The 27,391-nt window shown below is 36.1% G+C and overlaps 1 protein-coding gene across 4 annotated transcripts in view; it reads left to right on the top strand.

Annotated features, from left to right (window-relative positions):
* The window catches only part of MASTL (microtubule associated serine/threonine kinase like), a 31,842-nt gene extending 5,850 nt beyond the window's left edge, over positions 1-25,992 (top strand). The window contains exons 3-13 of one of the 4 annotated variants that reach the window (XM_045505000.2): positions 3,680-3,819; positions 4,483-4,571; positions 8,508-8,614; positions 8,808-8,958; positions 12,196-12,368; positions 13,988-15,124; positions 16,159-16,297; positions 20,151-20,165; positions 22,005-22,118; positions 22,217-22,318; positions 25,017-25,992. In XM_045505000.2, coding sequence (XP_045360956.2) covers positions 3,680-3,819; positions 4,483-4,571; positions 8,508-8,614; positions 8,808-8,958; positions 12,196-12,368; positions 13,988-15,124; positions 16,159-16,297; positions 20,151-20,165; positions 22,005-22,118; positions 22,217-22,318; positions 25,017-25,174 — 2,325 coding nt within the window. In that variant the 3' untranslated portion in view covers positions 25,175-25,992. Of the gene's footprint in view, positions 1-3,679; positions 3,820-4,482; positions 4,572-8,507; positions 8,615-8,807; positions 8,959-12,195; positions 12,369-13,987; positions 15,125-16,155; positions 16,298-20,150; positions 20,166-22,004; positions 22,119-22,216; positions 22,319-25,016 lie in introns of all 4 variants that reach the window. The other 3 variants (XM_045504999.2, XM_010967939.3, XM_010967938.3) reach the window with 3 other exon arrangements.
* The last annotated feature ends 1,399 nt before the right edge of the window (positions 25,993-27,391 follow it).

Below are 27,391 nucleotides of genomic sequence, written 5' to 3'. Positions count from 1 at the left end.
AAAGAAGGTATAGACTGTTTAATCCTTTAATTTTACCTGGGCTTCTCTAATGCCTTTACTGTATAGCGTTTCATATGCAACGTGTGCCTTCCCCAGTGCCATGACTGGCTGTGCCATCAATCCTGTCTTAGCCCTATGGCAGCCAGGAATTTTCCCAACCTTAGTCTAAAAGTGGTGGTTGAAGGGCTGGGTCAAATTGCTCAGCCTAGTAGATTTGTTTTCAATGATTTTGTCCTAAAATTAGAATAAGTTAAAAAAAAAACCTATAATATTTTTGATTTCCTATTCCTGAAATCAGATAGGGGACCATATCTTGTCTGCTAACTTCATCACTGGTTTAGATCCTTGATACTCAAAGTGTGTCCACAGAGAAGCAGGATCAGCATCACTTGGGAACTTACTAGAAGTGCAGAATCTCAAGCCACACTCCAAATCTGCTGACACAGGCACAGGAAAGTTTGAGAACCACTGGTTTAGACGAAAGATTCCCTAGAAATGAGAAGCTACTTTGAGACGAAAAGATAAGATATGACAAAAAGATAAGCTATGGTAAGCCAGAATAACAACAAATTAGCCACAGTAACAACAAATCATTGACTGATACATGCCAGGTACTGTGCTAAGTACAAGGAACACACAGATGGAAACGTTTTTTATGGAAGCATTAAAACATACACAAAAATTGAAAGGTTAATATGCTAAACTCCCATATATCATCACCCAAGTTCAACAGTTACCAACATTTTACCAAATTTGTTTCATCTATTTCCCATTCCTCCATTAACCTTCCAGGTAGTGGTTTTAGCATCCTTTGATTCAATGCCTGGATTCTTTATGAAGGTTTGCAAAATGCTGATTTTTTTTTTTTAATTCTTTTGTTCTTTCAGCTTTTGTTACCTGGAATTCTTCTATAAAGAACTTTCCCTTATTATCTAGTTCATTATTCTGAACAACAACCCTGTCTAAGGAAGGCAAAATAAATGCTTGATTCTTTCCCTTTCATCACCAGTTTTCAAAAAAGCAACCTCCAAATAAGTGTGGGGTTTTTTTTTAGTATCTTTATGAATCCATGGAATGTTGTAGATTTGATGTATTTTAATCCATTGCAGTCATTATTTTCTGTGTTCAGACTATCCCATCTTTAGTGAGTGGGAGCCCCTTACGCTAATTTCTTTGTCTTTTTGTTAGTATGCTAGTATTCTGATGGCTTCCTGCTTTCTGGCATGACAAGGTAATTAAGGCTTATTTCGCACCTCTCCTGTACTAGACCTAGGCAAGAGGTTGAGCTCCTTATTGGGAAAACATGTCTAGAGACCACAATCTAGGAGGCAGTAATTAGTAAAGTTCATTGCCAGTAGGTTGTCTTTCCTTTTAGACATTCTCAGTGAACAGACTAGGAAACACACATTTTTATAGAGAAAGAAAAATATTTCATGAGTTTATGCTGATATTTCCAATTCAATGGAAAATTATAGAATTTTTACTTAACATCTTTAAAAAATACATAAAATATAAACATATTTTGAAAAAAATTATATTCTTTTACTCTGGGAATCTGGGTTCCTAACAACATAAACAAATTACTTACTTGCTTTAACTTACAGCATATGTATATATCTAGTATTTTCAAAATAGCAACACCAGTATTGTTTTACTAACACTGAAAGAACTGTATTCAGGTTAGGATTTCTCTGCAGTTCTTTTTGTCCTTGTGATATACTGTCAAGATTCTGTTCTTTGAAGTCACTTGAAATAATTTGCTGTGTGGTTATGAAACTTGCTAAGTTCATTTATTCCGCTTTTGTACCAGAGATTTATACTCAAAAAGGGAATCCATTAAAGTACTAGAAGAAAACTGATGTGACTATTCTTAGAATCATAGAATGGTGCAGGTCTTACTAAATGAAAAATAAAGCCTTCTTTGACACAGAATACCGTGTACATGGTCAATAAGAAAGGATAAATACCCCAGCAGAAAAATGGGCAAAGAATACAAGGGATTCACTGGAGAAATATGAAAGACCAAAAACGGGGTAAAGGTGCTAAATCTCCCTAAAAAATAAACATCTAAATAAGTTCACTTTTTTCTTTCTTAGACTGGCAAAGATAAAAAGATTGATAATCTTTGTTGATGAGAATATAAGGAAATAAGAATTCTCTTGAGCTCAAATAGTTATCAGTTTACTTATTTATTTCCCTACTACTGAAGTGTAATTTGTAAGTGCAAAGACTATATTTTATTCATACCTATATTTCCAGAGCTAGCACAGTATGTAGCCCAGATTTTGTGCTTAGAAAATGTTTTAATGATTGATCTCATCAACAAATACTGAGTAACCTCTATGTACCAGGGAAGCTATTGGCCAAAAGAGGAAAGAAATGACTGTGTATTATCAAGTTCTTAGTAGGCAATATTTTATAGCTTGAAACTATGGGAAATTTTGAGAATAATGACTAGTATATGAAGGAGGAATAATAGAACTTTGGGACCACATGGCAATAATGAATTCAGGCAAATATCATCCCTAGTCACAGGATGCTAAAATCATTGCTTGAAAGTTTGTTAACAAAACAGATTACTTACATAGTTTCAAAATATCTTCCCCAGATTACTTACTAATTACAAAGGTTGGAGGGAGTACCTCTTCCATGGAAAAATCTGGAAGTTACCACCTTAACTAAGTGGTCAAAGAAGTTACCATCACCAGGAATGGAATACGCTGTTTAGAGGTCTCATCTGGTAGGAGACGCTAGGAAGTACTCAACACTGGTTATGGCGTATTCCTGTCCCAAATGCATGACCTGACTTGAATCATGAGGAAATAATCAGATGTCACGAAATGCACTACCACCATCCCCCCTCTAAAAAAAAGTGAAAAATTATTCCAGATTAAAGGAGACCAAAGAGATGTGACAACTAAATCTCATGTATGGTCCTGACCTGGGCGTAAGGGATGAGGAGAGAGGCCATCAGGGACAATACTGAGATAATCAGAGAAATTTGAATACAAACTATACAACAGGTAATAGCATTATTTTAGCGTTTAATTCCTTGAATTTTATTACGCTATAGTTGTATAAGAATGTCCTTGTTAGGAGATCCATGATGAAGAATTTTAGTGGTGACATATCATGACCTCTTCAACTTTATAATTGACTTATTCAACAAAAATTTTAAATTTACAGATTAATACGAGTTGCTCATGTCACCATATTTTTTAAGCTGTTTAATCTAAACAAAAATACATGCATATATGATATTTCTGTTAATGATGTTGATTATTGGTATTATGTTTATAATGTAACATCACGTTAATAATTAATGTAAATATTTATTTTATATTCACATATGTGGAGAGGAAGAAAGTAAATGTGGCAAAGTGCTAACTAACAATGAGTGACTATAGATGAAGAGTATATGAGAAATCATTCTCCTCTTTCTACACCTTTTCTGTAAATCTGAATTTTTTTGTGCAGACTGAACAGCTTAACTTAAATTTTAAGAAGTTTATAACAGCAAGAGCAAACCTGGCATTGATGTGTACAGCGTGATACCAAGAAAATGTGTCTGTTACAGAACCATGTGAAACATGCATAACCATAAAGCTCAAATAATACATTTTTTAAGTAGTCATTAGTTTTACTTTTCAATATTTAGCAGTATATTCCTTTTTGACAGATAATGGAATATCTCATTGGTGGAGATGTCAAGTCTCTCCTACACATATATGGTTATTTTGATGAAGAAATGGCTGTGAAATATATTTCTGAAGTAGCCTTGGCGCTAGACTATCTTCATAGACATGGAATCATCCACAGGTGAAGACTTGACTTTTTCTCCAAACTCTTCCTGAAAGCACAAGGAATCAAATTATGTGTTAAATATTTGAGTCTTAAATATTTGCGTAACCCCACGTATCTGGGTTACTACTACTAAAAATTAGTAGTAACTTGTGTGAGTTTAGAGATTCCATTGTTGCTTTGTCCATGGGTATCCCATTTTTTGTGAAGAGTAGTGTGTCTTTTTTTCCACTTGTTTACCTGTATATCATGCAAAAGTTCTGTATTTTATAATCCCAGCTGATTTACAATGTTCTGTTCTATGCAAAGAAAGTCAGGTTAAGTGGCTCTTTTCTATGAAGGCTTAATTTTAACCCTCCTTAAAAGAGGTAAATATGATTTTGACCTGGCTTGAGTTTTATTTTACCTAATGAAGTTTATTTATTTTAATGGACTATCTAATGAATAATGCCAAAGATAATTTAGCATCAAATAGTTAACTTTCTTGTAGATTCAGATATACAAAAAATACTTTGCTTTTGAGACTTTTTTCCTGCACTTTCTAAGCCACTAATGAGTACCTTATTTCAGAGAAATTAAACAGGCTTTGATTCTTCTGTAACTTTGTTTTTTTCACTGGTAATTCTAAAATCAACATTATCTCTTTTTTAGTTATCTGCTATTTGTCTTTTTTATGTACAGGGATTTGAAACCAGACAATATGCTTATTTCTAACGAAGGTCATATTAAACTAACAGATTTTGGCCTTTCCAAAGTTACTTTGAATAGAGGTAAGAAAAATAACAAGTAAGTGCCTTTTTAAAGATCCAACACACTTTAGATACTACATTTCATTAACTTACACACTTCCCTTTGTTTATAATGAATAAACTGTTTTTCCCAAAGTAGACTAGAAATGTATGATTTTTTTCAATTAAAGATGAAAAAAGTCTTAAGTCCTCAAAGGTCCTCAAAGATCTTTGGATCATCAAAGAGGAGCTCACAGTTTCTGTTTCTCTGAATTTTTATCCCTACTGAAACTATTGCTGATCTACTAAACATCAGTAAAATGACTAAAATAGCTACAACATGATAAACAGTTAATAGTTAATACCTAAAGAACTTAATGAAATGTATATGATCATCACCTTGATAAACAAGGGGCAGAGAAAATGAACACAGAAATCACACATACGTATATATAGGAGTCTTAATTTCACTGGTAGTAATGATAGAAATACTAATTTAAAAAGTAATAAATGAATCATTTTACACTACTAAGCTAGCCAAAAGAAAAAGAAAAAAAGGAGAACTGACGATCTAGTGTTAATGAGACTGCAAAAAGTACAGTAAGTTTTTCTAGAGACATTGTAAATAAATAAGCATAGTTCTTTCCAAAGGAAATCTACCAGTATGTTTTAAGAAACAAAAGGTTTTAATTCTTTTTGACCCAGTGACCTGTGTGTTGGAATTTATCCTACAGAAATGGTTCAAAAGAACAATATAAATGAATAAAAGTGTTTGCAGCCTCATTGTTTCCAGCAGGGAGAAACTAGAAATTACTTATGTTTATTATAGACACATGGATAAATGATAGTTTGTTGTCTTGATAGCATATTATTGTATCATCTACTAAAATGGCAGAGGATGGAAATAAATGAACAGTAGAACCAAAAATTGGGCTTATAAGTTATGAACCATGGGATTATAATTATTCAAAAATAAAATAGAGATCTACAGTTCTTTATTTGCAAGTACAAATGTTTTGAATACCTTAAAGTTTTTCATATGTTCAGTAAAATACAACCCGAATCGATGTGGGCTGTTTATAGTTTTCATTAATCCAACCTCACATGACTACCTGTACTTTTCACAGCAGTAATAATAAGTATGATTTGCTAGATGAGATGCCACTAGGTATACAATGCAGTATATTTATCACTTAGTTTTCCAAAATCTAAAAACACTTTTTAATTGTGAGGCAAATCTAGCTCCCCAGGTTTCAGATAAAATGCGGGGAAGAAATACAAAAGAGAAAAATTTTGTATTAGGATAATATTGTTAATGAATTTAAATTATGTTTATAATAGTAATAATTTTTATTTGTATTTTTTCATATCTCATGATTTACTTTAAAGATGGCTCCCAAACACTGTACATTTAGGTTAATATAAATATTACTGTGAAAAACATCTTTGAACATGCAGATTTTTCTGAATTCGTTTCTTTTTTTTTTTGATTATGGTTGAAATACCTCATAAGGTAAAATTTACCATCGTAACCATTTCTAAGTGTGCTGTGTAGTAATATTAATCGTATTCACATTGTTGTGCAATAGATCTCGACATTTTTTCATCTTGTAAAACTGAAACCAGGTACCTCATTTTCCCCTCCCCAAAGAACTGACAATCACAGTTCTACTTTTTCTTTTTCAATTTGTTTTATTTTTTTGTTTGTTTTTGGGGGGGTAATTAGGTTTATTTATTTTTATTTATTTATGTTTTAGAGGAGGTACTGGGAATTGAACCCAGGACCTTGTGTGAGCTAATCATGTGCTCTACCACTTGAGCTATACTCTCCCCCCACAATTCTACTTTCTGTCTGTGTGTTTGATTACTTTAGATACCTTATATAAGTACAATCCTACGGTATTTGTCTTTTTGTGACTAACTTATTTCACTTAGCATAGTGTCCTCAAGTTCATCCAGAGTGTAGCGTGCAACAGGATTTCTTTCCTTTTTACAGCCAAAATTTGTATTTATGGGGCATATATATTTATGCCATGTTTTCTGTATCCATCCACCTGTTAATAGACATTTGGGTCGCTTCTAACTCTTGGCTTTTGCGAATGATGCTGAAATGCATATGAGTATGTAAATATGTCTTAAAGACCCTGCTTTCAATTCTTTTGGGTATATACCCAGTGGTGGAATCACTGGATCGTATAAATCAAATTCTCTTTTTAACATTTTAAGGAGCCTCCACTGTGTTTTTCATAGTGGCTGTGCAGTTTTACATTTTATAATTTACCAACAATATACAGGGTTCCAGTTTCTCCACATTCTTTCCAACACTTCTCATTTTCTGTTTTTTGATAGTGGCCATCCTAATGGGTAGGAGATAATGTTCCATTGTAGTTTTGATTTGCATTTTTCTATTGATTTCTAATGTTGAACATCTTTTCATAAACAGGTTGGCCATTTGTATATCTTCTTTAGAGAAATGCCTATCTAAGACCTTTGTCCACTATTTAATTAGATTATCTGGGATTTTTTTTGTTGTTGAGTTGTAGTTTTTTCTACGTTCTGTATATTAACCCTTTATCAAGTAAATGATTTACAAATATTTTCTCCCATTTTGTAGGTTGCCTTTTCATTTCTGTTGATTGTTTCTTTTGATATGCAGAAGTTTTGAGGTTTGATGTAGTCCCATTTGTCTATTTTAGCTTTTTGCCTATGCTTTTAAGGTCATAACCAAGAAATCATTGCCATTAAATATATATTATATATATATTTTTTTTTTCTTTAATGGCAATACTGGAGACAGAACCCAGGACCTTGTGCATGCTAAGCATGTGCTCTACCACTGAGCTATATTACCCTCTCCCTGCCATAATATTTTTTAACTTGTTTAATTTGTAAAATATTTTTCAAGTGTGTATTATAGTCTTTATTGTTTCAACAGTGTGAGGTATAAATGAAATTTAAGTTCAAACCTTCAGCCTACCTTTTAAAGTCTTATACCACATACAAAGCATTATACTTTTCTTATGATATGTGATATCTAACGAAAATAGTACAGTATTATGTGTGTATCGAATTATTTTAGTGTTATACATTGAAACCTGATAGAAATCTGCATCATTTTCTCCCTTGGCCTATACTTGTGCATGTTAGTTAACATGAGGGGCCCATAATTTGTATTAATTCCTTAAATAGATTCTGATACTGAAATTTATTTTGTATTCCTAATATTTCAATTCCTTTTTAGCTTTTCTTACTGCTTCCTTTTCTAATATTTTATTTACCAAGATTTATTTTGTCACCAGTTAAATAACACTCTTGTCTTTATCTTTTTTTTTTTTAATTCTTTTTAAAGATTTTTTACCTTTCGATCCCCATCATCTATTTCTCCCACCTCCTACCCCCACCTCTGGCAACCACCAATCTCTTCTCTATATTTGTGAGATTGGTTTTTTGTTTTATTTTTTTTAGATTCCATAGAGAGAGAGAGAGCATATGGTGTTTGTCTTTCTCTGTCTGCTTAATTGTATGTGTTTACTGTGTGGCATGATGGCTTTCCTGGCTGTATTTATTTGTCTTGCATAAGCCAACTTTGTTGATAATGTTAGTAATGTGGAAAGCAGGGCAAAATTCAGAACAAGTGATTGTTGACTTAGTCAGTGACAGTTGAAGTTTTTTTTCTAAGTTTTTTTTTAACACCTTTATTGTGGTATAATTCCTGTACAATAAACTAAACGTATGTCAGTTGTACAATATGATGAATTTTGATAGATGTATGCACCAATGAAACCACCACCACAATCAAGAGAGCTAACATAGTAACAAGACAATTGAAGTTTTTAAAGACTATCACTCTTTTTTTTTCTTCTTTTTTTAATGGAGATAATGGGGATTGAACCCAGGACCTTGTGCATGCTAAGTATGTACTCTCCCACTGAGCTTTACTTCCACCCCCACCTCATATAGTTTTCTTTCCATACATAGATATCAATATGATGGATATCCTTACAACACCATCAATGGCTAAACCTAGACAAGATTATTCAAGAACTCCAGGACAAGTATTATCTCTCATCAGCTCTTTGGGATTTGTAAGTACTTGACAAGAAAAAAACTCACATAACATACCTTTTCATGATTGCCATTTGAATGAATTCAGATATCAAGCATGTTGAGTTACTCCAACAGTTTAACTACTTAGGTGTTATAACAGTCTGTACATTCAGGTGATGTTTTTCTGAAGGTAAATCTTAGCATTGGTTTCTGTCTTTCTCTTGTTAATAGTACACACCAGTTGCAGAAGAAAATCAAGATTCTGCAAATATTCTTGCAGCCCATGAATCTGAAACATCCCAGCTTTCTCAGGGATTCACTTGTCCTATGTCTATAGATCAAAAGGACATCACTCCTTATTCTAGCAAACTACTAAACTCATGTGAGTATAAAAGAAAAGGTAGTCTATTCCATTAAGTGTATCTTTTAAGGAACAAAATTGTTTTTGATTTTTTAAATTTCTGATATCAGTTTAATAATTTTGAAATGCAAATATTTGAACAGTCTGTGGCATTCCTCTATTTCATCATGTAAATGTCATTTCTGTCAGGGGCTGTTGCAGATCTTTAAATCTACAGAATAAAGTGTCAAGTTAATTCTTCAGTTAGCTATAACATTGTAATGATCATTGGGTAAATTTCACTATACTGAGTCTCTGAAAGTCTTATATGGGGAAGATGTGGTACCTGGAATATTGTGTGACTTTATAAAATTATTTCCAAATAAATAAAGTAGTTGAAGTCAAGATATAGTCTTTAATTATTATGCAATAAAAGACAAAAGTCTAGTAAAGGAGACAAGTGGGACATTTGTGTGGCTCTTAATCCCTACTTTTCTAACTTATCAACAGTGGACAGTGTAGTTCTCTGCACGCAAGTTCTTCATCTCAGGGACATGAATAATGATGCTTTGAAGAGTAATTAGTGTTAGTTGTTTTCATAGCTATTAACTCATTTTAAATTTGGTCCTCAAGTCTGTACATATATTGGATGGAAGAATAGATAGTTGGGAAGAATTGCCTCCTTTTTACAAATGAGAAAACTAATATGTGAAAACTTTTAATTACATGCTAGTAAGTGGGTCAGTTAAGTCCTGATTACAAATGCAGTTTTCTATCCACTGTTTCTTGTGTCACAATCACTTCTGTGAAAATCAAAATAGCTGAAATATACATATATATTTACAGCCTTGATGCAGAAAACTATTAAAATATAAGATATGCAGATGTGATTTATAGCCCTTTTTTAATTTTTTTTTAATTAAAGTATAGTCAGTTACAGTGTGTCAATTTCTGGTGTACAGCATAATGTTTCAATCATACATACACAAACATATATTCCTTTTCATATTCTTTTTCACTATAGGTCACTATACTATGTTGAACATAGTTCCCTGCATATAGCCATATTCTTAAGGGAAAATGATTGCATCTCCCTCAGTCATTTTTTAATCTGACCAGAAGGTAGTAGGCATTGTGCTGGTCACTTGAGCGAATGTGAATGTGAATACTTGGCTCAGGAGAACCTGTGGTTTGGTGCTGATTACAGGTACAGAGGGATAACAATCCAATAAATAAATGCCATGGGGGAGGATACTGTGACCCAACACAAAAAGTGATAAATGCCAAGTGGGAAAATCAAGAAAAGTTCTAAATAAAGATAGAGCAACAGCCAAATCAGCCCTAAAAAAGGAAATAGGAACTGAATAGCTACAAGTGTATTGGGAAAGGGCATTTCAGAGGCTTGAGCAGAAGCCTCTAACACATGCATCTTACATCTTCAGACAGCAGGGACAGAATGTAGTATGTGAGAATGGGACGCACGTGCAAAGAAAAAGGAAGTCAAGCAGGTAGACGGGGAAGGATGAAGTGTCCTTACAGGGAGCCTAGAATGTAAGCTTTAGAAAAGGGGGAGCCACCAGAAGTTCCTAAGTAGGGAACATTCGAATCCTACCCATAATCTAGAAAGAGCTCAGTAGCAAATATACAGCACACACATGGCATCAGATGAGGCACAAGTTCCCATGCTGCTGGGGAAAGGCAGCTGAGCAGTTTACCCAGATATTAAGATCAGTGTCCAGTGAGTCTCAGGAATTCCATTGAGAGGCTTTATGTGCCCAAAAGAAAGTTGTTTTAGGTGGACTTTCAAATTCTCCTTCAAGTCTTAAAATTCTAAGATTTATTAGATCAAAAAAAACTCTAATAAACTAAGAATTTACTTGGGATTAAAGTCATGTCCATCCTTTTTGGGAAAGAGAAAACAAGATACACATATCCTTTTATATATGTATAAAGTCTTTATATGCACATATTGCAATCTTTAGTAAAAGCATGATTATTGTGTCTAATTATAAGCTCAGAAGCAACAATTTTTAGCATCATTATTTGTCTGTAAGGTACAGGAACCTATACAATGTAGATGGTGGTGCTTTCTTGCACTGGCTTGCTCTTGGCCAAGTCACTATTACTTATCTGTTTTACCCAGTAGTATAAAAAAAAAAATCCCTATGGATGTATATAATTCCACACTTGTAAGCACATAAACCTCAACGTTAAAATACAGGTATACTTAAAAAAAATTTTTTTTATATTGAAGTATAGTCAGTTTACAATGTGTTAACTTCTCATGTACAGCATGTTTCAGTTGTACATATACAAACATATATTCATTTTCACAATCTTTTTCATTATAGGTTACTACAAGATATTGACTATAGTTCTCTATGCTATGCAGTATAAACTTACTGTTTACCTACTTTATATATAGTAGTCAGTATCTGCAAATCTTGAACTCCCAATTTATCCCTTCCTACCCCTTCCCCTACTGGTAACCATAAGTTTGTTTTCTACGTCTGTGAGTCTGTTTCTGTTTTGTAAATAAGTTCATTTGTGTCCTTTTGTTTAGATTCTACATATAAGTGGTATCATACGGTATTTTTATTTCTCTTTCTGGCTTACTTCACTTAGAATGATGATCTCCAGGTCCATCCATGTTGCTGCAAATGGCATTATTTTATTCTTTTTTATGGCTGAGTAGTATTCCATTGTATAAATATACCACAAATTCTTTATCCTGTCATCTGTCAATGGACATTTAGGTCACTTCCATGTCTTGGCTATTGTAAATAGTGCTGCTATGAACATTGGGGTGCATGTATCTTTTTGAAATATAGTCTTCAGATATGTGCCCGGGAGTGGCATATATAAAGCTATACTTTTAATTAAATACAAATTGAACTGAATAAATTTAGTCACATTCCAGCCTTACAGCACATCAGTAATGATCCTTTATCAAGAAAAATTTTAAATTGGATAATGAATATTCAAAATGGATTTCCTCCTACTTATAAATTTGTTTCTTTGTCCTGATTTTTATTTTACAGACATTAAGAGTTTTGGGTCTTTGGTTTTTTGTTTTTGTTTTTTTTTTTTTAACTTTCAGAGCAGCACTTGTATGCCAAAACCACCCAGTGTCATCCTTTTGGATGAGACAGTGTTTACATAAAAATAGTTCTGATAATGAAGTACTCAATACTTTACCTAATTATCTGTAAAGATTCAGGATCAGCGAGGAGCTAAGAAAGATGTGATATAAGCCTCAATCTTTTCTCTTCCCCACAGGTCTTGAAACAGTTGCCTCCTACCCCGGGATGCCAGTGAAGTGTCTAACTTCCCATCTACTGCAGTCTAGGAAAAGGCTGCCAACATCCAGTGCCAGTAGTCAGTCCCACACCTTCATATCCAGCGTGGAATCCGAGTGCCACAGCAGTCCCAGATGGGAAAAGGATTGCCAGGTTCGTGTGAAATTCACCTTAAGCCAAACCAGTTACGTGTGTCAAATTAATGATTAGAAATGCTTTATTCTTTTTCCATACAAATTTTATAAAGAAATGAAATTGTTACACGAATGGCAGGCAAGGTACGCTTCATTTTCCTATATATTCTGTCAAATTCTCTTAAAATATTTCATTTCTCATTCAAATGTGAAATTATTCTTGAATGATAGAATCCAAATTTTTAAATTTTTGTAGTAAATCGATAGTAAATGTTGGCCTTAAGGCATCTAGATGGGGAAATGGGACTTTTTTTGGAGGGGTGGGTGTGGGGGAGGTCATTAGGTCTATTTATTTGTTTATTACTGGTTTTATTTTGTTGTTTTTTTTAATGGAGGTACTGAGGATTGAACCCAGGACCTTACCCACACTAAGCGTGCGCTCTACCACTGAGCTGTACCCTCCCCCTTCTAGGCATCTAGATGGACTTCTTTTTTTTGTTTTTTTTTTTCAATTCTCTTCCCTGACACAGACATTAGATTGTTGAGGTTTTTTTTAACCTGTGTCTTACTTTATTTTTTTTTACTTCTCCTGCCTATATCTTATTTTAAAACTTCTATCTCCTATGCTGATTTCCGCCCATTTCTCATTTAGTGTAATGGTAACTCTTCTGGGTTACAAATAACTTTTAGACCACAAAGGTAATGTAGGTGTGTCTTTGAAAGTATCTGTTCTAAGGAGATTGCTTGCTAGGTTAATAGAGTTACTGAAAGTTATTTTATTTAATTTATATATTCTGTTTGTGGCTTTTTAAAGCTAATAAATATTAAAGCCAATGATTAATCACTGCTTATTATTACTAAGTAAGTTAAAGTTTGACCTTTCACATATCAAAACTGTGCACTATTAGGGTTTACTAACAATTTACTCTAATTGAGTATTCTTGTAGAAATCCTGGTTACCATGTGCCGATTTGCAGTATTTTGTACAAAACTCTGGTCACACAAGAGCACTTTCAGAGAGCTAGAATTCAAATAGTATTTAAGAAAAGCACTTTGTTATCAATGCATCATCAGTTTATCTTGTTGACAATGGACTTTAACTCTTCTTACTTTTGGTTTTTAATTATAAATCGCCGCTAGTTCGGTTACATGCTTGTCAGCTTGGTTTTATCATACTTGTATGAGGTGATGCATGTTGACATTAGCCATATTTCTGGTCTGTAATTTTCCATTACCTGTATTTCAAGCTCTGTGCTTTTGAAATTCAAAACAAGCATCCATACCGCTGTTGCAGGGCAGATACATGCATAATGTAGCCTTACCCTCAATTTTGCCTGAGTATATTCCTATTAATTTTTCCTATTGAAATAATACAAATTATACTATCAAATACAAATGGAATTGTGTTAAATTTTATACCAGTGTTTCACTCAAAATAATGTATGTAAATGTATACTATAATTGTTTAATTTCTTTCTAATTCTCCGTTACCATTGTTCTTTCTTTCCATTGGAAAGTGGAAACAGGTAACATAGTAGTTTGTGGGGTCATTTATCCCACTTGAGGGGGCACAGGCTTAAGAGTTTAAAGAATCTCAGCTTTATATAATTTTTTTAAGTGTTTTTACCTCCCTCTTAGGAAAGTGATGATGCAGCGGGCTCTACAGTGATGAGCTGGAATGTAATTGAAAAGCCTTTATGTACAAAATCTACAAATGCCATCGAGACCAAAAGTTTCCATACAAAGGATCTTGAGTTAGCCCTTTCTCCCATTCAGAATAGCGGTGGCATTCCTGCCACTGGAAGCTCTTGTGTAAACCCTGCTGAAAAATGCTCCTCTGGGGAAGTTTCTTGGGAAGCAAGAGAACTGGATAGAAACGATATTAATGTGGCCGCTGACACAAGCCAGTCTGGTTTTCATCAGTCACCCCAGTGGGCTGTGGATTCTGGTGGGGTGACGGAAGAGCACCTTGGGACAAGAAGTTGTAAAAGAAGTTTCGAGTTAGTTGACTCCAGCCCTTGTCAGGAGATCATACAAAATAAAAAAAATTGTATAGAGCATAAGCATAGTAATGAAATGAGAGATTGTTACGCGAATCAGCAGACAGGCTTAACAACTGAAGTCCAGGACCTTAAGCTGTTGGTGTGCGGGGCTCAGCACTGTGCTAATAAGGATAACGTGGGCAATTCTTTTATTGACAAACAACAAACACCAGAAAAGTCACCTGTCCCAGTGATAGCAAAAAACCTAATGTGTGAGCTGGACGACGACTGTGACAAGAGTAGTAAGGATTACTTGAGTTCTAGTTTTCTATGTTCTGATGGTGACAGAACCCCTAAAAGTATTCAGATGGACTCTGATTCGTCCTTTCCTGGAATTTCTATAATGGAAAGCCCATTAGGAAGGCAGTCCTTAGACCCAGATAAAAGCATCAAAGAATCCTCTTTGGAAGAATCAAATATCGAAGACGCACTCACTGCATCACCCAGCGGCCAAGAAAGTACCTTGCCGAGAGGTGAGGAGAGTCCTGCCCTCCAAGACAATGACCAGAAAATGTTAGCTCCCTCCTCGGAGGTGCTGAAGACATTAACTGCTAAAAGAAATGCTGTAGCTTTTCGGAGTTTTAACAGCCATATTAACGCATCCCATGTCTCAGAACCCTCCAAGATTAGCATCTCTTCGTTGGATGCAATGGATGTTTCATGTGCTTACAGTGATTCATGTCCCATGGCGATAACCCCTACTCAGAAAGAAAGAGCCTGTAGGCCACATCAGGTGTGTTATCACTTTATCTAATGTTTCGTCCTTTAGATTTTAGAAAAATAAACTATTATGTCCAGACACTTGCCTGTCAGCTAGAGCATAGACTATTAATCATGTAGTTTTTGTTCTGCTTGTTGGGAGTCTGGGGCTCATGAGAGGTTTTCATACAGAAAGATAAAGCTGGTAGTGATGTTTATTCGTCTTAACTACAACACCGTCTTCATTTGTATTGTTCTGTTTACTTTCGCATACTTACATATCGCATGTCTGCATATTTACAGACATCTTTTCACTTGCTCACAGCAACTGGGATACAAAATTAAAGTCCATCTACTTTACCGCCTTCTAAGGACATATTTAGGTGATCTCTTTTCTTTATGGAAGAAAGTTGAAAAATATATATTTCAAAATCTTTTTTTCCCTAAGGCTTTATCTTTATACATCCAAAGTTTCGGGGTTTTTTTTTTCTTCCTTTGGAGAGGTATCATAATACAGAAACTGTGAACCCCAAATTTAGCGTTCCAAGACTTGTTTTCTATTTGAAACTTACTGAGTGACTTAAAAGTCCCTTTCCTTCAGAGCCTCTGTCTGCCATCTGTTTGTGAAATATAATGATACCCGTCCTGCTGGTCCCAGAGTCCTTGTGAGACAACAAAATATCTTAAAAACATAAATGCTGGTTAGCACAAGAGATTATTTATATGTAGTTCTGTCTTATGCATTGTTCAGATAATCAATCGTCAGCTGCAGCCTCCCTCTGTGACTATTCTTAAGCTTGTATTGATCCATGCTATCAAGAAATTTTTCTTGTGGATTTTTTCATTGTTTCTTGTATATCCAGATCTTACTGAAATAACTGGTGTGTTACCTATTGAATTGCATTAGCTGTCAGAACTCTCCATAATTATAATTAATGAGACCATTTTCAAACTTGATCAAGGATTTGAGTGTGTCTTCTATGCCCAGCAGCCTAGCTCTTCTTTGGTTTTTGCATTTCTAGAAGTTCACGATATTTATTGTCTCTTAAACTGTTTTGAAATTAGCAGACCCCAAATCAGGTCAAGTCAGGAACTCCATACCGAACTCCAAAGAGCGTGAGAAGAGGGGCAGCCCCAGTGGACGATGGGCGAATCCTGGGAACCCCCGACTACCTCGCGCCTGAGCTGCTGTTAGGCAGGGCCCATGGTAAGGCATGCACGTCTTGAGTTTTTGAAGTATCTATCACTGTATTTTCTTTTGAGATAAATTGTCTTAAATTTCTTTGGTGCTTAGATTGCCTACGGATGAACTCATACAGTATTCTTTTCTCACATATATGGCCTTTATTATAGGAAAAGAAGACATGCAACCATTAATTCTTTGCCCGCTGGTTTAGTCTCAGTGATCCAGAGAAGGCCCACCTCCCCCCAACTCTTACCATCTTTGTTCTAAATGTCTCCCCAGGTCTATTCTAGTTTGGGCTCAGGGATACAGAGTTGGGCTACACTTCTGTTCAGTCTGCAGAAGCCTCTTCCTGTTTAGAGCTCACCCTCACTCTACCCGCACCAGAAGGGTCCAACCAGAAATGAGCCAGCCCTCAAAATGCAACACAGAAATAAAGGGGTGACATTTTCACTGTTTCTTTTTTTTCCCTTTTCGCTCTCTGAAGAATTTTCCCTTCCTCCATTCTGAAGTGACCTGTATTGCTTTCCCAGCAAAACACCACAAACTGGGTGGCTCAGAACGACAGAATTGTTTATTGTCTGATGGTTCCGGAAGCTAGAAGTCTGAAGTGAAGTGTCTACGGGACCTCCTCCCTCCGAAACCTGGATCCTTCCTTGCCTCTTCCCAGCTTCCTGTGGTTTGCCAGCAGTCTTTGGCTTGCCAGGACTTGGAGATGCATTGCTCCTGCCCTCCCTCTTCCATGGTGTTCTCCCTGTGGCTCTGTGGTCACAGGGCTGCATTCTTAAAAGGACGCCAGTCATGCTGGATTAGGGGCCCACTCCACTCCCATCTGACCTCTTCTTAATCTAACTAATTACATCTGCAAGGACCCTATTTCCAGATGTCACATTCAGGGGACCTCAGGGTTAGGACTTCATCCTATCTTTTTGTTGGGGCATAATTCACCTCACAACAGGAACCCCTTCTTCTACATCTGGATGTTAATTACTTCCCTTGTCTTTGGGCTCATCTTCCCCACCCCCACCCCCACCCCACACCTTCTATTGTTATTTCTTTGCTGCCTTTTCTCTGTAGTCTGAAAACAAGCTTCCACCTTTGTCTTTCCCTCACCACCTAACTCAAAAGTAGTTTCTTGCCTTTGCCTGATCATTTCTGCTCTGGCAATCCGATTGTTATCCCTGCCATTGAACTGAAACGGTTTCATGGACAGTCACCAGTGATGTCATCACTGTCAGATCTGCCAGTCTCTCCTCTGTCCCACTCCTGTCACCACTGTTGCTGATCCTCAGTTCTTCCTTATCTCTTCTAAATTAGAAGCTCTGCAAGATTCTGCCCTGTACCCTTTTTTCCCCACACCTGCTCCCCGTTAATCTCATCACTCCCATGCCTTCAGTTGTCACATCTCTGTTGATGTTTTCTAAATATCTGTTCCTAATCCTGACTTTCTCCAGGCAGCGTTCTACTGTCATTCAGAACTACGTGTCTTGCCCTTCCTCTGTTCCCTCTCTCTGTTTCATCATCTTCGTGGTGACACAAATGTTGTCCCTACATTCAGACATTTAAATCCGGTTAATGATATCTCTGCTCTGTTTTTTCTTTTTCATGTCTGCCGCTCTTCCACGTAAGAACCTCATCTCTCCCTCTCGTTAATTTAATAACTCTCTTTGTGATCTCCTCAACTCCATTCTGTTGTCTGTGATCATGGCCACCAGATTCTCCCTCCTGAAGCAGGATGGAGTCCATGCTACTTCCCTCCTTGAAGAACCATGGTGGCTCCTTCCTACCTGCAAAGTGGCATCCAGGTTACTGACGGGTGGCCCTCAGCTCTCATGCTAGTCTCATCTCTCAAAGAGTCTCTTTATGGGCCTCACCTTCCCATTCTGCTTAGACACATTTATTTTCGTGTTTTCCTTATTTTGCACAACTGTTTTGCCTTAGTCTAGAAAAGCCAGTCCCCAATAAGCTTGCTGTCAGATTTCTTCTCATCATGAACAGTCAATGTCAAATGTCACCTCTTCCATAAAGCATCCCTTGATCAACTACGGAGACCTAGCTCTTCGATATTACTTTATTAGATGCTTTTTAAAACTTACATCATTCTTCTTATGTCATAATTATTATATTTGTCTCCACTACAAAAGCTTAAGAAAGTTCCTTAAGGCTGGAGTCTGAGTTCTCCTTCCACAAATCACTAACCATTGTCAATAATCTCTGCAGTGTTGAAGTTAGATACACTTAATATTCCCCTTTCTTTATCAGCCAAAGCAACTACGTTCCTCTGGGCACTTAACTAATTTTTGTACACTATCCCTTTTGCTAAGTCACAGGTTTGCCAGCTCATTTCCTGTATTACAGTTCACATTTTCTGCAACTTTGGATACAGTATGAAAGTGAACTTCAAATGTAAAGATTTACTTTATAAGATCTTGTCATTCTTTTCATGGGACCTCTAGTTATCTTTGCTGACTAGTGATAGATTATAAAATTTCTGTTTTCTTATTAAAGGGATTTGATACATAGTTTTTAAAATAACAAATAATACAGAGCAATTTATAATGAAAAGAAAACAGTAATTCCCTGTTCTCTACCCCTCCCCCCAAAATCCCAGGCCCCAGAAACACCCACTTCAGCTCCTCAATTTCCCCTTGTACTAACCTCTCTAATTGTAAACCTAATGGGGAGGGACAGCTAAAACATCTCTGATGTTCCACCGTTGTCTTCCCCTCAGCCAAGGGGACTTAAGGACTCTGGACTGAGTTTCCATAGCTTCTCATGCATATGTTTGTTTCAACTCTATTTTTTTTCTATTTTTTAGTTTTTTATTGAAATACAGTCAACTACAATGTGTCGATTTCTGGTGTACAGCACAATGTCCCAGTCATGCATACACATACATATATTCGTTTTCATAAAGATTATTACAAGGTATTGAACATAGTTCCCTGTGCTATACAGAAGAAACTTTTTTAAAAATCTATCTTTATATATAGTGGCTAACATTTGTGTATCTCAAACTCCCATGTTTAACCATTCCCACCCCATTTTCCCTGCTAACCATAAGATTGTTTACTATGTCTGCAAGTCTGTTTCTGTTTTGTAGATAAATTCATAGTGTCCTTTTTTTTTTAGATTCCTCATATGAGTGATACCATGATATTTTTCTTTCTTTCTGCCTTACTTCACTTAGAAAGATGATCTCTAGGTCTATCCATGTTGCTACAAATGGCATTATTTTATTTTTATGGCTAAATAGTATTCCATTGTGTAAATATACCACAACTTCTATATCTAGTCATCTGTTGATGGACATTTAGGTTACTTCCAAGTCTTGGCTATTGTAAATAGTGCTGCTATGAACACTGGGGTGCAGGTGTCTTTTCAAATTAGAGTTCCCTCTGGATATATATACCCAGAAGTAGGATTGCTAGATCATATAGTAGGTCTGTTTTTAGTTTTTTGAGGAATCTCCATACTGTTTTCCATAACGGCTGCACCAAACTGCATTCCCATCAGCAGTGTAGGAGGGCTCCCTTTTCTCCACAGCCTCTCCAGCATTTATCACTTGTGGACTTTTGAACGATGGCCATTCTGACTGGTGTGAGGTGATACCTCATTGTAGTTTTGATTTGCATTTCTCTGATAATCAGCGATATTGAGCATTTTTTCATGTGCCTGTAGCTCTCTTTGAATTGGGTTAAAATGGTCAGTATTCTCTCTCCCAGAGTAGGCTGTTTTCTCCTTGAGGAAACCTCTCTTTTTCATCTTTGTATCCCTTATATCTGGCACAATACCTGGTTTCTAGTTCAGTGAATGATGTGAGAATGAACTCATAACTTTATAACAATGGACCTAACTCCTGTTTTCTTACATGCAGGATTTCTGACTTCGGGTGAGTGAATTTCTGCACAAAGTAATGCGGCCAAGCATATTTAACTGAACAGTCAAAGTATAACTAGATCACATTGCATTAAAAAAAAAACTTTTTTTTTCATTTCAGCTCACTTGTGAAATACAAACATGAACTGTCTTCTGTCTTCTGAGCAGGAAGACAGCCAGGGCGAGTGCTCTTCTCCGTGAAAACAAATGTAGACATGTGGCATTTTTATAACTATTAAAGGTAGCAAAGAGTGTAGATACAGCCATTTTTTACTGCAGTTGAAGAAATAGGCTTGATAAAAATATTAAAATTAGCAGCCATGGCTTGAATTTTCTAGCCATTTAATTCCATTATTATTAGAAAATAGAAAGATGTAACAGTATCAATATACAAATTACAGAAGTGGGTTTTGAACTAGGAAGCCAGTAGTATAAAAGCAAGTCTGCTCTATATCTCTGGCTAATGATATATATTATAATTGATTTGTTTTATAATCGATAATATGATTTATCACAATATGTGATCTTATTAGACTTTGACTCATATATGGGTATGTATGACATATCCATGGAGAAATCATGTATGTTTTTTGACATGAGTACATTTTGGCTGAGCTGGGAAAAGGGTCCTAATTTCTAACCTGAGTAAAATAAATTAAAATGCACATTTTTTCCTGATTGCCCCTTACTTTTCTGTTATTTGGTTATGTTATCTAATCTGTTGGAATAATTCTTTCTCGGTGCTGCTTAAAAGGCCTACTAACTGAGGTGGTTTATATGTTTTTCATCAGTGATTTCTGTAGAAACGGAAGCCTAGAGACTGTTGGCACCTGTGTTCCTTAGGGAAGTTGGGATTATGTGGCTTGCAGATGAAAAGGCACTAAATGCATGCGATTATTTTTTCTGATGGCAGATTCCAAGATACTTTCCAGCTTGTTTTAAAATGAAATGGTGGCAGTTGCTTAACCACAATAAGGAATTTTGTGAAATTGATTTTTAAAGTAATTTTCAGGCAAATTTAGTTTTAGGCTAGAATCTCAATTCTGAATTTATACTGAAGTTAATCATTTTGGGACTGAAATTAACCTTTGCTTAGGAAACATTCTTATTCATTGACGTAACTAAACAAAAGTATGAACCAGATTATAAGGGCATGTTTAAAACAGTCATTTAAAATATCCTTGTATACAAATGATGTGTCCAATGAAGATTTTATTTAAAAATCAGCTTTACTTATTTATTAAGACTTACCTTCTGATTACCTCCTCGAGCTGTAGTTTAAATGAATTTTTTTGTTAAATTAATTTGTTCTGTATATTCTTAAAAGAAATAAAGCTACATTAAAACACTGCAAGTAAGGCTTTCCCTAGCTACCACGTTACTCTCCAATTAGCATTAATGTTGCTACTTCATCTCATTCCTTTGTGAAAAGAGTGGGACATAGAATCATCTAAATGTTGTTTCTTGATTTGAAATTGAGAAGCACTCTTTTAGAGAATAATTTTCAGATTAGATGCGTTCCTCAGTTGTGTTTTAGGATTTAGAACAAACAAATGTCCGGAATATCAGGGGTTATTAAGAAGTGACAAAAGATAGCTTTGACTTTAATTTCTAGCTAGCCAGGTTGATTGCTAATCTAAAGCTCTGTTTTCCAAGAAAGTAATTACCACTTTGCCTAAATTAAGGTAATTTGGGTTCTTGTACCTTCCGAAGCCAGAAGAAAGCCTTAGGAAATGAGCGTTTGGGGCCTTCAGTGTGGCCAGACATCCACGTGTTATTAATTACTGTTTTAGTTGATCGGACATTTGTAGAAAAATGCTTTTAAGTTCAGCTACTTCCTCTTAAATTCCAGGTCCTGCAGTAGACTGGTGGGCACTTGGAGTTTGCTTGTTTGAGTTTCTGACAGGAATTCCCCCTTTCAGTGATGAAACACCACAACAAGTATTCCAGAATATTCTGAAAAGAGGTGATTCTTTTTCTCCTATTAAAATAGATTCATTTGTCTCATTTACCTCTGTGTATTGTTATTTTGAGCAATAATTAGCAGGTTATTTGTATTTGTAGATATCCCTTGGCCTGAAGGCGAAGAAAAGTTGTCTGGTAATGCTCAAAGTGCAGTAGAAATACTCTTAACCATTGATGATACAAAGAGAGCCGGAATGAAAGGTAAGGTTTTGTGTTAGTAAACTTTTACCTTTGATGTGTTTCAGGGATGAATGTTAATGATACCAAGTTCTAGTACAGTACTACAGATAATGTGACAGATAAGTGAAATCGGTTTTTAAAAATTCGTTTTTATTTTTGCCCTCTAGGTATGCATTGACATATTTGTCCTTATTCTACATTAAAATTCAGTGCAATCAGGTTGTAATCTTCACTCCATGAATTTTATTGATCCCAAACTGGTACCTGAAACAAGCTGATCTTGTCCATGTCTTTAGGTTTTTCAGAGCCTAATAAAAGTTATACATCAGCACATACGGGAAATTTTTTAAATCAAAGCTTCCTGATCTATGATTTCTTACTGCTTCATTTCTGATATCATTATTGGTTGACAAATATTTTTATGGACTGGCTCCTTGTTGCATTATCTTCACAGCCAGGTTGCCTCAAAAGAAGACAAAATTGGTACATTGTAACCCATTCAAGGGTTTTGTTTTGTTCTTTTTAAATCAATGCAGGAAACTCCCGTTCATTTTAAACTCGTTTTCAAACTCTGGTAACATTAGCAGCTGCCTTAAAATCCTTTTTAACAAGATTTCTATAGAGACAGCTAAGTATTCTGTCTTGAAATGCATTTCCATGTGAAGTGAGGTATATTTAGGAAAATGAACTTTAGCAATATGTATATCATTTGTATCAGCTTCTAGATTCTCCCTCCAGGAAGATCAGCAGTTTATTTATTTATCAAATCCTATAGAGTGACTTCTGGGTGCCGGACAGTGTTACCGTTTTGGGCACTGGAGGTCCCCTACAGATGAACCAGACTGAAATCCTGTGCTTACTATTCTAGAACTTACATTCTAGTGGAAAGACAGAAAGTAAACAAATACAATCATAACATAATGCCATGTGGTGGTAAGTACACGCGGAGAGATGAAGGAGAGTGAGAAGGATACAAAACGAAGCCAAGAGTTTTTTTTTTTTAAAGATGGGGTGGTCAGGAAGACCTCTGAAGGGTGGAATTGGAGCAAAAACCTATGTAAAGATGCAGACATTTGAAAACCGAGCTCTAAACATTGCTTTAGAACAGCAGTTCTCCATGGGATGATTTTGCTCCCCAGAAGACATCCGGCACTGTCTGGAGACATTTTGTTGTTGTGTGACAACAGCTGGGGCCTCTAGTAGGTAGAGGCCAAGACTTCTGCTCAGTTTCCTACAATGCACAGGGCAGTCCCTCCCACAAAGGATTATCTGGTCCCAAATGTCAGTTGTAACAAAGTTGAGAAACCGTTGCTTAGCAAATGGCTATAATGTACGGTAATGTACTCCGTCCATTCTTACCAATGACGTAAGATTTGTGTTCATTTGTTAAATGAACAGTTTACCTCGTGGAGCAGATAGGGGTATTCTTCAGTTAAGAAACAATTAGTTGTTTTAACTCCTGTTTGTTTCGTTTTTTTTTTTTTCCACACCTGTTTGTTTAGTTTATCTTAACTTAGATTGGAATTCCTTTGTGGATTCTGTTCAAATAAAGAGTTGTGACGAGAGGCTCACAAAGCAGCACATCACATCCACGTATCCCAGTTTGAGTTACCACCACAAATAACTCTGAAGTCATCTATGCTCAGTTATGTATTTTGAACCTTTGAGACAAATAAATACTCTAAGTGTGAATCATTTTTGCTATCTTATCCCTTTTCCTGTCAGTCTTTTAGTTTAAGGAAAAACCAACTTACTGGATTCTGACATACTGATTTCCCAACACATTACCCCCAGTACAGACACCCAGTTCTTTCCTGTCTGTGTAGTCATCATCTGATATTTTCCTTAAATCTGATTGTTTGCTGTGTTTGTTTACTGCCTTAACTGTCACTTCATTTTTTTGGCCAACGTCTTTATTATTGCCTGATGAAGTGAATAGTGGAGGAGAGGGGAAGCCGTGTCTACCAACTAAATACCAAACTGTGATCAAAAAAGCAAATTTTCATTTTGGTAGCTAGAAGAAAATGGCAGGAAAATGCAGTTTAAGAGGTGAGCAAAGCTGAGATTTTGCAAGTGGAAGCAGTAAGACTCTGATGTGGCCACGCCGCTGGGTAGCTGGTGTATCGTAGAGACGCAAGTCAGTGAAGTCAAAGAACCAGGAGGAGAAAGTATCAAGTGTCATCCGTGTGTACGTTGAAAGCACCATGAAGCACAAGGATGGCGCACAAGGGAGAAGGCAGGGGAGTGGAGGCTGAGCTTCTTTCCGAAGTTATCTAGTGGGGGTGATGCTGAGTGCGCAGAGCTCCAAGCAGGCGACCAGCACTGGGAATGAGAAACAGGGCGTTAATCATGGAAGATCCGTAGGATGGAAGCTGTACCGGGGAGCAGGAAGTTTCTCATTGAGTCAGGGATTCTGTGAGAAGAGGCAGGCAGTGAGAAAGATAGGTGTCTGTTCGGGCAAATCATCATTCGCTCATTTGACGAACGCAGACGAAGCCCCCCCCCCCGTCACATGCCAAGTCATACACACAGTGACACGGTGTGTGCGGCTGTGAAGTATGTGGTTGAAGAGAAAGACGACAAGTGTTTTTAAAATGTCTGTGAAAAGGACATAGTAAAGTAGGGCACGGTACATGGGAGACAGTCTCTTCTTAATTCCTGAAAAATAGTACTTTGGTAATGGTGTCATAAGACTGTTTTGTTTTATGTTTTTCTCAAGAGCTGAAACTTCACCCTCTATTCAGCGATGTGGACTGGGAAAACCTACAGCATCAAAGTATGCCTTTCATACCCCAACCAGATGATGAAACAGATACATCGTATTTTGAAGCCAGAAATAATGCCCAGCACCTGACCATATCTGGATTTAGCCTATAGCGCACACATTTTCCCTTTAGTCAGTCTTGCCGTAGAGAGTAAGTAGCATAATTGCATATGCCTTAATACCAGATTGATCTAAGGGGGGAAAAAGGCATTATTTTACCTGGATCAATGAGCTTCCTGTGCATGTTACAGCTGCCACAGCGTCAAAAGGCTATTATAATCAGTAATTTATGTTAATCTCAGCATTGTATATAGATCTTCAAAGCTTTTTTCCCTCTTATTTATTTTGTCACTGCACTTTATTTACATTCAGTAAACTAGAATGCCATTACCACTTGAAGAGTGAGCCTCAGGCCTGGTGTTCTTTCTCATCTGTTGATTTCAGTCCACCATTCAGCTTGGTGTTAATATAACAAAAACATTGTACAGCTTTATTTTAGTGTAATTTATCCACACTTGGTTGCCTGCAAAAGCCGTATTCTCTTGGGCAATCCTTTAAAGCTGTACTTGTGACCTCAAAAATGCTGCTGGAAAATTCCTTCACTTAGTACTGTAACTCCTTTCAGGAATGAGGGCTAAACAAAAGGACTAAGGTTTGGGTTTACTTTGCTCTGAATACAGTTCTGCTGCCTTGACTGCTTCTGGTGCTTTTTCTACAATACATGTTTGTTTAAAATAGTACTTCAAAGCTTAGGTGTGATACACTGTAGGAATTTTAACAACCTATTCAATTTTAACAAAAAAACACGATCATTTACTTTTAAATAATTTGTTTAAAACATATGCGGCATTACCAGAGTAGCCTAATTCTTAAAAATAAATAAATAACTTACTTTTGCTTAATAAATGTAATTGTAACATACTTCAGTGTATTATCTGTCCACTATCATTTTTTAATTTATTTTTTTACTATTTTTTTTTTGCGGGGGGAGGTAGTTAATTTTTAGAGGAGTTACTGGGGATTGAACCCAGGACCTCACGCATGCTAAGCATGCGCTCTACCACTTGAGCTATACCTTACCCCCTCTTTTAAATATGGATACACGAAGATTCAGCTTCACAGGTCATATCTTAAATTCATCGAGGTTTTCTGCATGCTTACCCCCACAGAGAGAAAAGTTCAAATTTAAATGTACCAGGTGTAGATTTTCTGCTAATCTGTTAAATACTATTGTTCCTTTTGCAAAATGGCTTTAGTGTTTCTACTTTTCATTACCATCCCAGTAAGAGCCCTGTTATTAGATAGTTGACAAAGATAATACAAGTTTAAAACGGTTACAGTGAAAGACACCTTTATAATCAGTGCTATGCCACTGAACCCATGATTTAAAGGTTTTACTGGGCTTATTTTAGTGATGACTACTTAGATTTAATGCTCCTAATAGTCACCTCTTCCAACAATATGTTCAAAATACAGTTGTTAAAACTTTGTTTAATATAAATTACATCCTTCCCTTAAATTAGGTAAAAGCTGGGATTATTTATCACCCTCTTACTGACCTTTCAAGTAGGAGAAAGCAGTGGTGGCTTTGGAATCAAGCACAAATGGTTTAAACCATTGGTCTGCCACAGTAAAAAAAACCTTGGGCAGGTTAAACTCTGTGCATTGTCTCCCTGTATTGAGCAGATTAATAATACGAAGCAAGCTGGTCCTTAAAGGAACTGCCCAGGACACCAGTCTCATCAGGGATTTGAAACATGACTAAATAATCAGGGGAAATGTACAGTGAGCCTATTCCTAGCACAGGAGACAGTGCCCTTAAGTGGAAAAGGTAAGAATAGTTTGTTGTTACAGACCTGGCAGGTGCAGCGACAGTCACTTGGAGTTCTGCATGCTGTCTTGATGTTTACTGGGAACAAGTGACTTACTATCTAAATTAAGCCTGTAAGACACCTGTCAAGTTGTGGCTTCAGACACTCATTAAGGAAATACCTGAGACAGAACAAGAAAAATGGGAGTGTTTTGGCAGTTGTGTGGATTGTGTGTACATACATGTCTTTAAAGACAGATTACTCTGCCAGTAAAAATCTGTGTATCCATTGCTAACTATAATGTTTATTAATTGGAAATAGTTTTCACCCCACTTCCAGTGACTGTTAAACAAATACAGAAAATATTTTAAGTGGTACCCTGGTGTACCTTTGTCAGAATTTAAATAAGACAAAGTATGTAGCAAACATAAGAGATGTTTAATAAATGATCATTATTTGAGCCCTAAGTACCCTACTACTTCTTAAATATCTGTCTTAATGTTGGCTTTGGGTAATGGT

Source organism: Camelus bactrianus, chromosome 35 (genome assembly GCF_048773025.1).
Source record: "Camelus bactrianus isolate YW-2024 breed Bactrian camel chromosome 35, ASM4877302v1, whole genome shotgun sequence".
Taxonomy (NCBI): domain Eukaryota; kingdom Metazoa; phylum Chordata; class Mammalia; order Artiodactyla; family Camelidae; genus Camelus; species Camelus bactrianus.
This window is presented reverse-complemented; position numbering and strand designations above follow the sequence as displayed.